This window comes from Lepus europaeus, chromosome 3, assembly GCF_033115175.1.
Source record: "Lepus europaeus isolate LE1 chromosome 3, mLepTim1.pri, whole genome shotgun sequence".
Classification (NCBI taxonomy): Eukaryota; Metazoa; Chordata; class Mammalia; order Lagomorpha; family Leporidae; genus Lepus; species Lepus europaeus.
The window spans coordinates 36,531,776-36,545,328 of record NC_084829.1 but is presented as its reverse complement, the minus strand read 5'-3'; the positions used below and the strand labels follow the sequence as shown (position 1 = coordinate 36,545,328).

General features: G+C 43.7%; 1 protein-coding gene across 4 annotated transcripts in view; it reads left to right on the top strand.

The window, feature by feature from the left end:
* SLC26A8 (solute carrier family 26 member 8) overlaps nucleotides 1–13,553 on the top strand; it is an 85,174-nt gene that overhangs the window by 31,690 nt on the left and 39,931 nt on the right. For 3 of the 4 annotated variants that reach the window (XM_062186014.1, XM_062186013.1, XM_062186016.1), the window contains exons 7-8: nucleotides 222–371; nucleotides 7,633–7,715. In XM_062186014.1, the coding sequence (XP_062041998.1) occupies nucleotides 222–371; nucleotides 7,633–7,715 (233 nt within the window). The remainder of the gene's footprint in view (nucleotides 1–221; nucleotides 372–7,632; nucleotides 7,716–13,553) is intronic. The other variant, XM_062186015.1, reaches the window with a different exon arrangement.

Genomic DNA, 13,553 nt, shown 5'->3' with positions numbered 1-13,553 from the left:
TGAAGCATGAAGCGTATTCTCTCCTGTTGGAACACTGCTGTCTCTTTTCTGTAAGCGTATCTTTTTCAACTTAGAAAGAATTGCACATCTGCCCTTCCCCGTGCTTGCCCTCTGTGCCCAGAAACACTGTAGAGTTAGTATAGAAAGAGTGATTTTCTGGATTTAGGCGATTATCATAGAAAGGTCCCTTTCTAAAACCATGTGAATTTGTTTTCTTTCAGAACATAATTAACTACTGTGTAGCTCTCCCAAAAGCCAATTCCACCAGTATCCTGCTATTTCTAACTGCTGTTGTTGCTCTGAGAATCAACAAGTGTGTCAGAATTTCTTTCAATCGGTATCCCATCGAGTTTCCCATGGAATTACTTCTGGTAGGTAATTTTTTGATGTCTCAAATTCACCTATTATTTGAAAAATAAAAATAAAAATAAAAAGGCAAATCACCTAGGGAGACAAAGGTTCATAGGAGACAATAAAAGTAAGAATTTTTAAAAAAATATTTGCCAAATAGTGTCAATGCCAAATATATTTAATTTTTTTTCTTTTCTTTTTTTTTTTTTTTTTTGAAAGGCAGAGTAGACAGTAGAATGAGAGAGAGACAGAGAGAAAGGTCTTCCTTTTTGCCGTTGGTTCACCCTCCAATGGCCGCCACGGTTGGCGCGCTGCGGCCAGCGCACGGCGCTGATCCGAAGGCAGGAGCCAGGTGCTTCTCCTGGTCTCCCATGGGGTGCAGGGCCCAAGCACTTGGGCCATCCTCCACTGCACTCCCTGGCCACAGCAGAGAGCTGGCCTGGAAGAGGGGCAACCGGGACAGAATCCGGCTCCCCGACCGGGACTAGAACCCGGTGTGCCGGCGCCGCAAGGCGGAGGATTAGCCTAGTGAGCTGCGGCGCTGGCCCAAATATATTTAATTTTATTTATTTATTTTATTTTATTTATTTATTTTTTTGACAGGCAGAGTGGATAGTGAGAGAGAGAGAGAGAGAAAGGTCTTCCTTTGCCGTTGGTTCACCCTCCAATGGCCGCCGCGGTAGGCGCGCTGCGGCCAGCGCACCGCACTGATCCGATGGCAGGAGCCAGGTGCTTATCCTGGTCTCCCATGGGGTGCAGGACCCAAGCACTTGGGCCTTCCTCCACTGCACTCCCTGGCCACAGCAGAGAGCTGGCCTGGAAGAGGGGCAACCCGGACAGGATCGGTGCCCCGACCGGGACTAGAACCTGGTGTGCCGGCGCCGCAAGGCGGAGGATTAGCCTAGTGAGCTGCGGCGCCGGCTAAATATATTTAATTTTAAATGAATGTATGCCTATACTCATATTTGTAAAATATGCTTATTTTTGGGTTAGTTGACAAATAGAAATTGTATTATTTACTTGTACAATGTGGTGCTTCTGATGCACGTACACATTGTGAAATGATTAAATCAAGTTGATCAATGTAAAAGGGTACTTTAAAAAGTTCACGAGAAATGGAATTTAAAATTAAGCTTATTTTGATGCAAAATATTTTTAAATTTATACAATTTTTTCAAAATATGCATTTTCTGTGAACTCTTTGAAGACCACTCGTCACCTCACAAAATTATATTTTGTTGTGATAATATTTAAAATCTACCATCTTGGCAATTTTCAAGTATAGAACACACTATTATTAACTAGTTACCATGCTGTGTAATAGACCTAGCTGCCTCCTCACACTATCCAAAGTCAACTGCTATATTGACATTTTTATGTTTTTGTTTACTCCTTTCTTATTTCAAATGCACGATGAAAGCCCTATCCCCAGTGCTGGCAAATCTCTGTAATCTATCTAGAAGTTTTGTTTCTGTATTAATATAGTTGAAACCATACTGTTATTTAGCCTCTTTTTATTCTCACTGTGCTCCAGTAAAGAAATTGAGGCAGATGAATTGTTAGTTTTTTCTAACTCATATCACTAGTAAGTAGCAAGGGCTAGGGCTGTCTAATAATAATAATGTTTCTTGTTTCTTTTAAAAAAATATATTAACATGTATCTTTTATATCTGTAAGTTATTTTTCACAGTGATGAAGACATTTTCATAAAGAAAGGTCAGGTTTTTAAAGTGAGTCTTTCTCATATTGGAAATACTGAATTCTTGGGTGCTCATGAGAATTATTTTTCCCTTAACAAGTGTTCTGTGGCAAAGATATTTCCAGTTCAACTGTCCACGCTCCCCTGCATTTCCCAGTCTCTCTTGGATTAGGAGGACCCTGTGACTTCGAGCCACAGCAAAGGAGAATAGATGCGAGTTCTCCCATCCTTTCTTCTCTTGCTGCACTGATCTTCAGGGCAGGATGTTAAGATAATGGAGCCCCCAAGCGCAGTTTGCCAGGAGGCCAGAGGTGCTGTTTACAGAGAAGCTTCTGACCCAAAACGGACTTTGGGTGTTGAATGTGTTACCTAACATCTCATGGTTTGTAAGTCCCCATAGCATAACCTATCCTAGCCCTAGCTTATCTGAGTTGATCCTCTTCAGGAATGAAACACTTTGCTCTGGGACCTCAGACCAAACTCTGTCTGATACCTGTCGTTGACTTCCTGTGAAGGAGCCTAGTCTTACTTCTTTGAGTGGTTGAAGAATTATTCATTTGTAAAGCCCAGAAGCTGAAAGGCTGCTTTTACAAAGGACTTTTCAAAACTCCAGACATGAATGGCAGTGCCCTAGAGCTCAGGGAACAATGTGTATAAGGAGTCTGGGGAGGGGAGTCAGGGATGACAGATGGGCTGGCAGCCAGAGTTAAGATATTCCTTTGGGGAGTGCTATAAATAGCAATGATGCACTATGGTGTGAGTTGGGGGAGGAAACAGGTCCAACGATAAAATGAGTGGGAGTCTTAGAATTATTGCATTTTGTGTATTAAACATTTTTGTGTACTCACAGATCCTTAAACCTACAACATATACATATGCCAACTCAAGTAATGGAGACACACTTTCTGCCACATAGTAGGAATGAGAGATGTAGGTTAGAACCAGGAAAGGACTTTCCTGTTTACCCTGGTAGTGAGGAAAATGGGAGGGAGGAAGGGCGCTGCTATGGCTTAGGGTATGGAAAGCTGCTCATCTGTCGGGAAACTTCGGTTTGGATGTACTAGTGTAGGCCGGCGCCGCGGCTCACTAGGCTAATCCTTCACCTGCAGTGCCGGCACCCCAGGTTCTAGTCCCGGTTGGGGCACCAGATTCTCTCCCGGCTGCTCCTCTTCCAGTCCAGCTCTCTGCTGTGGCCTGGGAGGGCAGTGGAGGATGGCCCAAGTGCTTGGGCCCTGCACCCACATGGGAGATCAGGATTCCTGACTCCTGGCTTCGGATCAGCGCAGCACACCGGCCATAGCGGCCATTTGGAAGGAAGACCTTTCTCTCTGTCTCTGTCTCTGTCTCTCACTGTCTAACTCTGCCTGTGCAAAAAAAAAAAAAAAAAAAAAAAAAAAAAAAAAAAAAAAAAAATTAAACTTCAGATGTACTGGTGGAAACAGCACCCTCCCATCAATCTGTACTAAAGGCAGTAGGCTCAATCATTTAGGAAAAATGTCAAGGCAGCATCTGGGAATCAAGTAGAATATGAGGAGACTTCAAAAGGTTTGTGGGGAAATGGAATTAAGACACAAATTAAAAATATGTAAATTTGGCCGGAGCCGCGGCTCACTAGGCTAATCCTCCGCCTTGCAGCGCCGGCACACCGGGTTCTAGTCCTGGTCAGGGCACCGATCCTGTCCCGGTTGCCCCTCTTCCAGGCCAGCTCTCTGCTGTGGCCCAGGAGTGCAGTGGAGGATGGCCCAAGTGCTTGGGCCCTGCACCCCATGGGAGACCAGGATAAACACCTGGTTCCTGCCATTGGATCAGCGCGGTGCGCCGGTCGCAGCGCGCCAACCGCGGCGGCCATTGGAGGGTGAACCAACGGCAAAGGAAGACCTTTCTCTCTGTCTCTCTCTCTCTCTCACTGTCCACTCTGCCTGTCATAAAAAAAAAAAGATAAAAAAAAATGTAAATTTTATGTTTCTCAACATAAGCTCCATAAAGTTCAAGACACTTTTGTAAGTGATGATGCCAGCCATATAGACCATCCCTAAAGAACTGGGTCTTGAGGAATTAACCATGTCAATAAATACTTTTTACATTATTGGTTCGAGAAAAATGGGTGCCATTTAAAGATTTTTTTTTTAGGTTGGGAAACAAAAAGAAGTCAGGAGTAGCAAAATCAGGGTTGTAAGGCACATGAATAATGATTTCCACTGAAACTCTTGCCAAATCACACATGTTGGGAGAGAGGAATCAGCATTGCCGTGGTGGACAAGAACTCTCTGCTGCGGCCTTCCCGGGCTGTTTTCTGCTAAAGCTTTGGCTAACGTGCTCAAAACACTTTCATAACAGCTGATGTTATTGTTCTTTGGCCCTCCAGAAAGTCAACAAGCAAAATGCCTTGAGCTGGCCGGCGCCGCGGCTCACTAGGCTAATCCTCCGCCTTGTGGCGCCGGCACACCTGGTTCTAGTCCTGGTCAGGGCACCGGATTCTGTCCCGGTTGCCCCTCTTCCAGGCCAGCTCTCTGCTGTGGCCAGGGAGTGCAGTGGAGGATGGCCCAAGTCCTTGGGCCCTGCACCCCATGGGAGACCAGGAGAAGCACCTGGCTCCTGCCATCGGATCAGCACGGTGCGCCGGCCGCAGCGGCCATTGGAGGGTGAACCAACGGCAAAGGAAGACCTTTCTCTCTGTCTCTCTCTCTCACTGTCCACTCTGCCTGTCAAAAAAAAAAAAAAAAAAAAGCCTTGAGCTTTGAGCAAAATGCCATGACCTCTGTTCTCGACCACTCAGTTTTGTTTTGACTGGATAATTTCCACCTCTTGAGAGCCATTGCTTTGATTGTGCCTTGTCTTCAGGATCCCACTTTTAAAGCCGCGTTTTGTCTCCTCTTACAGTTCTTTAAAGAAATGCCTCAGGATCCTGATCTCATGTGTTTAAAATGTCCATCGAAAGCTCCTCTCTTGTCTGCAGCTGATCTGAACACAACGGTTTTGGCACCCATTGAGGAGGAAGTTGGCTGTGCTTTAGTTTTCAGTCAGAAATGGTGCAAGATGAACCAGTTGAGATGCTTATGGTGTTGGCCATTGTTTCTGCTGATAATTGTCTTCAATCTTAAGTTAGGGCGTGAACAAAATTTCCTCCTTGAAACTGATGTGGATACTCTGCCACTGCTGGCTTCGTCTTCAGCATTGTCTCAGCCTTTCTTTAAAAATGTATCCATTTGTAAACTGCCAATTTCTTTGCGGGCATTTTAACTCTAAATTTTTCTTTCTTTTTTTTTTTTTTAAGATTTATTTTATCTATTTTAAAGATAGAATTGCAGAGAGAGGTAGAGACAGAGAGTTTTCCATCTGCTGGTTCACTCCCCAGATGACCTCAACGGCCAGAGCTGTGCAGATCCGAAGCCAGGAGCCAGGAGCTTCTTCAGGGTCTCCCATGTGGGTGCAGGGTCCCAAGGACTTGGACCATCTTCTACTGCTATCCCAGGCCATAGCAGAGAGCTGGATTGGAAGAGGAGCAGCCGGGACTAGAACTGGCGCCCATATAGGATGTCGGCGCTCTAGGCCAGGGTTTTAACCTGCTGCGCCACAGCGCTGGCCCCAACTCTAAACTTTTCATAGAGCAGCAGTAATTTCACCATTCCTGCATCCAGCCTTCATCATAAATTTGATATTTGTTCTTGCTTGAATTCATGTTGCTCTGGTAGGGGCTCTTTTCAAACTGATGTCTTAGCTTTCTTAGTGCTTCAAACTAGATCCAATTCAGACATGCTATAATGAGTTAACAAAAATTGATTTTGGTGTAAAAACTTTTTGAAATCTATGCATAGTTTTTTTTCATAATATTCAGGTTTCCATGAACTTTTTTTTAATTTAAAAACTTATTTATTTATTTACTTATCTGAGAGAGAAAGAGAGCTCTCAGTCACTGGCTTAGTTCCCAAATGCCCACAATGGCTAGGGTTGGGCCAGGCCAAAGCTGAGAACTAATAGTTTAACCCAAGTCTCCCATCACCTGCTGCCTCACAGGGTGCATATTAATAGTAGGCTGGAATTGGGAACAGAGCCAAGACTCAAGCCCTAAAGCTCTGATGTGGGATACAGGCATTCCAATGGCATCTTAGCCACTAGGCCAAGTGCCTGCCTTCCATGAACCTTTTGAAAATCCCTCACATACTAACAATTAAAAGCCCCTTAGCTATAAGGATTATACATACCCTACGTTAATAATTTATGTATATATTGGCTGGCGCTGTGGCTCACTAGGCTAATCCTCCGCCTGCAGTGCCAGTACTCCTGGTTCTAGTCCTGGATGGGCACCAGTTCTGTCCTGGTTGCTACTCTTCCAGTCCAGCTCTCTGCTGTGGCCCGGGAAGGCAGTGGAAGATGGCCCAGGTCCTTGGGCCCTCCACTCGCATGGGAGACCAGGAGGAAGCACCTGGCTCCTGGCTTTGGATTGGCGCAGCACACGGGCCGTTGCGGCCATTTGGGAGGTGAACCAACGGAAGGAAGACCTTTCTCTCTCTCTCTCTCTCTCTCTCTCTCTTGCTATCTAACTCTGCCTGTCAAAAAAATAATAATTTATGTATATACATATATAAATATGGTTCTTAGTAAGTATTTTTAAAATGTGAACCATATTATCCTTGGGTGGTTGATTTCTGCTTTTCAATTTTTGTTTATGCTTTCTTCATTTTCCTTTTGAGCAAGTATACTGGATGTAAAAGAGTTCCCTGGCCACTTACATACTTCTTGTATTTTAGCTAACTAAAGCCCAAGACTGTCTGCTGACACAAATAGAGCTCCAGATTCCTCTTTCCGCCCTGGCCTGTAGGCCTCCTGGGGCTCCCCGTCTGACTGCAGCATCTCAGGATCCCACTCAGGGTCTCAGAGTAGATGCTGAGGAAAGACTTCCATGTTGGCAGGGAGAATGGAGTGAAACAGTTATATAGCTGTTATCCTCAAACCTGGGAGTTGTAGTCTCCTATCTCTGCTATAATTTGCTTGGATGGGAGACTTTCACAGGGTGTATCAGCTGCTAGGTGGTCCGTTTTCCTTCCAGCTGAAAGAGGGAGAATTGGCATTTTTAGAAGTAAATGAAAGGGTGGGGGACGGGGGAGCAGATGATTGCTTTGCTGAATGCCTTCTTCTTTGTGCTATCAAATGGTGTTCTATATTATTAAGGGTTAGTCATATGATTCTGACTTTATATACCCCAGCAATCCCACCCAAGCCTTATCAAACTGAGACCTTGAAGCTGCCAGGCTTCGAGGTTTGCACTGTTCTAGGTGTTCAAAGTTGGTTAGGAGGGAGAGGTCCAGGGCATTCATTTGTTCCCATGGTTGTGTCAGAGATCAAGGCTGAAGTTGATCTGCATTCTGGCTACGATGCCAAAGGGAGCCGACAGAACCAAAGCATCAGAGAGGACTTCTGCTTGCTCACACCACTGGACGGGCCCCGCCTCTTTCTCTTTCATGCATAGGAACTACCACAGATTTCATTTTCTGTCCACCGCAGACTGTGGGTGCCTCTGCTTTGGAAGCAATGCACGATCTTTAAATACTCACATGCCTGTTTATTTCCTTTACCTTCTACAGATTCTTGGCTTCAGTATGATTGCAAACAACATAAGCATGGCCACAGAAAACAGCAAGATGCTCACTGAGATGATTCCTTATAGGTGGGTGATCTCGCGTCTCAGCACTGCTGTTCCCTTCCTGACGTCCACTCTTAGCCTCTGATCACGCAGCCTGACTGCTGCTCTCTACTAGCAGTCCCTGGCCACGGCCACATGCATTCTGGAACACAGATGTTCATGAGAGAAGGGCTAAGGCTGCTCCTAGTCTTTTTCCCCAGTCAGACTCTGTCTCTCTTCTTGTAGCTGCATCAATCCCCTTTGCCAGGAAGACTGCTGTATGCACTAACCATCAGGAAGTCTGACTTTTTCCCCATAGTGCATGACAGGCCCTCTGACTAACTCTTGATGGTGGGACAGGAGCTCCCCCTGGTCTCCCAGCCTCTCTCCGTGGGCTCAGTGTTCAGGGGATGAATATTCATCTGGCCTTTGCCCATTGAGACTGAACCGGTGCCCTTGAGCAACGTTATTTTCTTATTCTTGGTGGAAAGTTGTCTTCCAATATCTGGCATATGGAATTCTTAAGGACAAGCAACTAATTTACATCATAAGTTCTACCAATGTCTATGGGGCCTCATGCTTGTTTCTCTTAGGAAGTTATAATTTTTAACCTTGAACTGGTACATCATATTAGCTAAGAAAGGCAGTGTACTTTACTCTAGTGACTCAGAGGCAGCCTTTTGGAGAGCATTGCTCATTTCCCCATGTTGGACAGTAGGGAATCCTGCAATTCCAGGGGAACAAAATTTGGGCAACTCAATTGAACTAATATCATATCCTATCAGTTCTCAATGAAGGCTGATGATGGCTAAATCCATTTGAAATTTTATTAGCTTAAAAAACAAGCAGGGAGCAGACATCTAGCCCAGTAGTTAAGATTTACTAGGGCTGGCACTGTGGCACAGTGGGTTAAGCCACTGTCTGCAGTGCCGGCATCCCATGTGGGTGCTAGTTCCAGTCCTGGCCACTCCTCTTCAGATCCAGCTCCCTGCTAATGTGCCTGAAAAAGCAGAGAAGGATAGCACAAATACCTGGGCCCCTGCACCCACGTGGAGGACCCAGATTGTAGCGCCTGTCTCTTGGCTTCAGCTGGCCCAGCCCTGGCCATTGCAGCCATTTGGGAGTAAACCAGCAGATGGATCATCTTTCTCTTTGCCTCTGTCTCTCCCTTTCTCTCTGTAACACTGACTTTCAAATAAATAAATAATCTTCAAAAACAAAACAAAACAAAACAAAACAAAAAAAGATTCCCATGTCCCACATCAGAGCGCCTGGATTCAATTCCTGACTCAAGGTTCCCACCAGTGGAGACTCAGGGAGGTAAGTGGCAATGATAACTCAAGTAATTGTGTTCCTGCCACCCTCATGGCAGACCTGGACTGAGTTCCCAGCTCCTGGGTCTGGCCCTGGCCCAGCCACAGCTGGTCTTCACAGGCATTTGGAGAGTGGAGCAGCAGCTGGGAGTGCTTTCTCTATCTGTCTCTTTGTGTGTGTGTGTCTCACTGCCTCTCAGATAAATAAAAACATAAATTATTTTTATAGAAATATATTTAAAAATACAATACAAAGGTAATCAAAACATTATGTCGGCCGGCGCCGTGGCTCAACAGGCTGATCCTCCGCCTAGCAGCGCCGGCACACCGGGTTCTAGTCCCGGTCGGGGCACCAGATTCTGTCCCGGTTGCCCCTCTTCCAGGCAGGGAGTGCAGTGGAGGATGGCCCAAGTGCTTGGGCCCTGCACCCCATGGGAGACCAGGAGAAGCACCTGGCTCCTGCTTTCAGATCAGCGCGGTGCGCCGGCCGCAGCGGCCATTGGAGGGTGAACCAACGGCAAAGGAAGACCTTTCTCTCTGTCTCTCTCTCTCACTGTCCACTCTGCCTGTCAAAAATAAAAAATAAATAAATTTAAAAAAATTATGTCTACCCTCAGAAAAAAGAATAACTATAATAGGATTGATACTTTATATACTTATTTTATTTCATTTACACCTTACAGTAATACTATGAAATAGATATATCTTCTTTGATGAGGAAATGAAGGCTTATCAAGTTTAAATGACTTGTCCAATATCACACAGCTAGTTAGTTGGCATAACTACTATTTAAACCCATTTCTGTTTTACTCCAAAGTCTCTGATTATAACCACTTATTTGAATGTTTCTGTTGTTAATGACTTAAAAACCATACAACCAATGTTTACTTATCTTTTCTTAATAGATTCAAGGGTATAGATAGACAAATGAGCATTTTTTAAAACATTGCTTTCAACTCCTTTTTTAAATTTTTTGAGCCCCTTTTTTATGCAGGATTAGTAGAGACTAGTAAAATTGAAAAATTTAGGTTAGCTGCTGCCATGCCCATGCTCCCTTTTAACCTAATTTGCTAATAAAAATCAAAATGGGGGCAAACAGCGGGAAGGAAAGAGAGTAGTTTATGTTGTTATCACATTAACTATTCCGACTTTCCCAATATTGACTTGGGTAATAAACTACACCTCTGGGTACCTCTTTAGGACAGCCACATTCTTATCTTCAAAGGACAAGAAGGGGAAATTTGTTTGACAAAGAGTTCAGTGTCTGCCTCTGAGCACTCAGCCATGTTGCTGTCCGTCTCTCTACCTACAAGACACCAAGGTGCTTGTAAAGGTATTGGTTATAAACAGAAATTAAAACAGACATAGAGGATGAATTAGGAGATATTAAAAAACAAGAATTTACACAGAGTAACAGTGAGAAATGAGACAATGGCGATGGCCTCTTGAGGTGCTAAAAATGGATTTTTCCTACATAAAGGAAAATGAAATTTAAAATGCACGAACTAATAAGAAATTTTAATTAGTTATTTTCTTTGTGTGTTTTTTTTTATTTGACAGGTTGAGTTACAGACAGAGAGACAGAGAGAAAGGTCTCCCCCTCCGTTGATTCACTCCCCAAATGGCTGCAATGGCTGGAGCTATGCCAATCCGAAGCCAGGAGCCAGATGCTTCCTCCTGGTCTCCTATGCTGGTTCAGGGGCCCAAGAACCCGGGCCATCCTTCACTGCTTTCCCAGGCCACAGCAGAGCTGGACTGGAAAAAGAGCAGTCGGGACTAGAACCTGGCACCCATATGGGATGCTGGCGCCGCAGGCGGAGGATTAACCTAGTGCGCCACGGTGCTGGCCCCAAGTATTTTGTGTGTGTGTGTGTGTGTAAAATATATCACAAAATTTATTTTAAAATAATGTTAAAATAAATAAATCTTTTTTAAAAATAAATTTAAGACAATAAAAAAATTTTCTCAAATGCATTAGATATGCACATACTCCAAAAAGTTCATGGAAAATGGAAAAAGTTAAATCTATGGCTGGTATTGTGGCATAGCAGGTAAAGCCACTGCCTGCAATGACAGCATCCCATATGGGCACTGGTTCGAATCCCAGCTGTTCCACTTCTGACCCAGCTCTCTGTTAATGTGCCTGGGAAAGCAATGGAATATGGCCCAAATGCTTGGGCCTCTTGTATGCATGGATTTCAAAAATGTTTTTACCAAAATCAATTTATCTTTTAATCCCATTTCCATGAACTTTTTGAAGCTTCATTTTTACATGGTTCATTTTACTGAATTTGGATTTTTATACATTTTTTAAGAAGTAAATCAACTGCGTCACACATGTTTATGTTTTTGGTAATAGAAAAATCCAAAGAATAAATATTCAAAATAGCAAACTTTAAAACATTTAGAAAGGGTGGACGTTTGGCACCGTGGTTAAGACAACACTTGGGGATGCCTGCGTCAGCGTCCTGGGTTCAGGTCCTGACTCCACTTCTGATTTCAGCTCTCTGCTGTTGCACCTTGGAGATGGAGTGTGATGGCTCGAGTACTTGGGTCCATGCCACCCACATGGATGAGCCACATTGAATTCTGAGCTCTGGCTCTCCCTGGTCCAGCCCTGGCTGTTGTGAGCAGTTAGGCAGTGAACCAGAGGATGGAAGATCTCTTGTGTCTGTCTGTCTGTCTCTGTTTCTCCTTGGTCTTCTCTGCCTTTCAAACAAATACATCCTTTTTGAAAAAAAGAAAGAAATCTCCACTGCCAAACTAGTCTGCCATATTTCAAATAAATAATAAATAATTTAGTAGACTTTTTTCCTGACTTAGAAAATAATATAGAAAAATAGAAAATGAAGCATATTGTACTTCCAATTTTTTTTAAAGATTTATTTATTTACTTGAAAGTCAAAAAACGTTACACAGAGGAGAAGGAAAGAGAGGCAGAGAGAGAGAGAGAAAGAGAGAGAGAAAGATCTTCCATCCGCTGGTTTACTCACCAGTTGGCCACAACGGCCAGAGCTGAGCCGATCCAAAGCCAGGAGCCAGGAGCTTCTTCCAGGTCTCCCACATGGGTGCAGGGGGCCAAGGACTTGAACCATCCTCCACTGCTTTCCCAGGCCAGAGCAGAGAGCCGGATAGGAAGTGGAGCAGCCAGGTCTTGAACCGGCGCCCATATGGGATGCCAGCACTGCAGGCAGTGGCTTTACCCTCCAAATTAAGTTTAAAGAGTTATTAGGCCGGCGCTGTGGCTCAACAGGCTAATCAACCGCCTAGCGGTGCCGGCACTCCAGGTTCTAGTCCCCAGGGGCGCCAGATTCTGTCCCAGTTGCCCCTTTTCCAGTCCAGCTCTCTGCTGTGGCCCGGGAAGGCAGTGGAGGATGGCCCAAGTGCTTGGGCCCTGCACCCGCATGGGAGACCAGGAGAAGCACCTGGCTCCTGCCTTCGGATCAGCGCGATGCGCCATCGCGGCGGCCATTGGAGGGTGAACCAATGGCAAAGGAAGACCTTTCTCTCTGTCTCTCTCTCTCTCACTGTCCACTCTGCCTGTCCAAAAAATAAAAAAAAAGAGTTAGACCAGGGCTAGCGTTTTGGCATAGCAGGTAAAGCCACTGCCTGTGATGCTGGCATCCCATGTGGGGTACCTCTTCAAGTCCCGGCTGCTCTATTCCCAATCCAGCTTTAAAAAAAAAAAAAAGAATTCTATCTGTATGGATCTATGAAAAAAATCAATACTTCTCCCAAAATCATCAGTATTTCTTTTGTTTTTTTTTGTCCAAATATTATAATTAATTTTCGAATGTTAAACCACCATTGCTTCCTAGGATAAACCCCACTTAGTCTTGGTGTCTTATCTTTCATATACTGATTTTCTAAAATGATAAGAGTTTTTGTATTTATGTTCATGAGAGGTATTGATCTGATGTTTTCTTTTCTAATATTAATGTTAATATCTTTGTTATATTAATGTTAATAACTTTGGTATCAAAGTTGTTGACATTATAGAAAGGTCAGAGAAGTATCCTTTCATTTTCAGTTTCTGGAAGAATTGACATTATTTCTTCCTTAAATATTTGGTAGACTTCATTAATGAAGATATATGTGTCTAGAGTTTTTATTGTGGGAAGGGTCTTTACTACAAATTCAATTTTAATATGCTATTTATTAAATAAAACTATTATTACTTTCTTCCTCACAGCCCTGGGCCACCACTTATTTACTTTCTATCTATATGGACTTCCCTATCATGGACGTTTCATATAACTGAGATCATACAATGTGATTTTTTTGGGGTCTGGCTTCTTTCATTTAGCATATTTTAAAGGTTATACAGTGAATAGTACATTATAATGAGGGTGTTTGAAAACAGTCATGGAAAATGGAATTTTAGAAGATAAGTTTATTTTGGTGCCATTTTTTAAATCCATGCATAATTTTTCATAACACTTCTGTGAACTTTTTGAAGACCCATTGCATTTATGGCTGAGTAAAATTCCATTGTATGGATCTACATATTTTGTTTATCCATTCATCAATCAATGAATGTTTCAGTGGTTTTTTTAATTAATTAATTAAT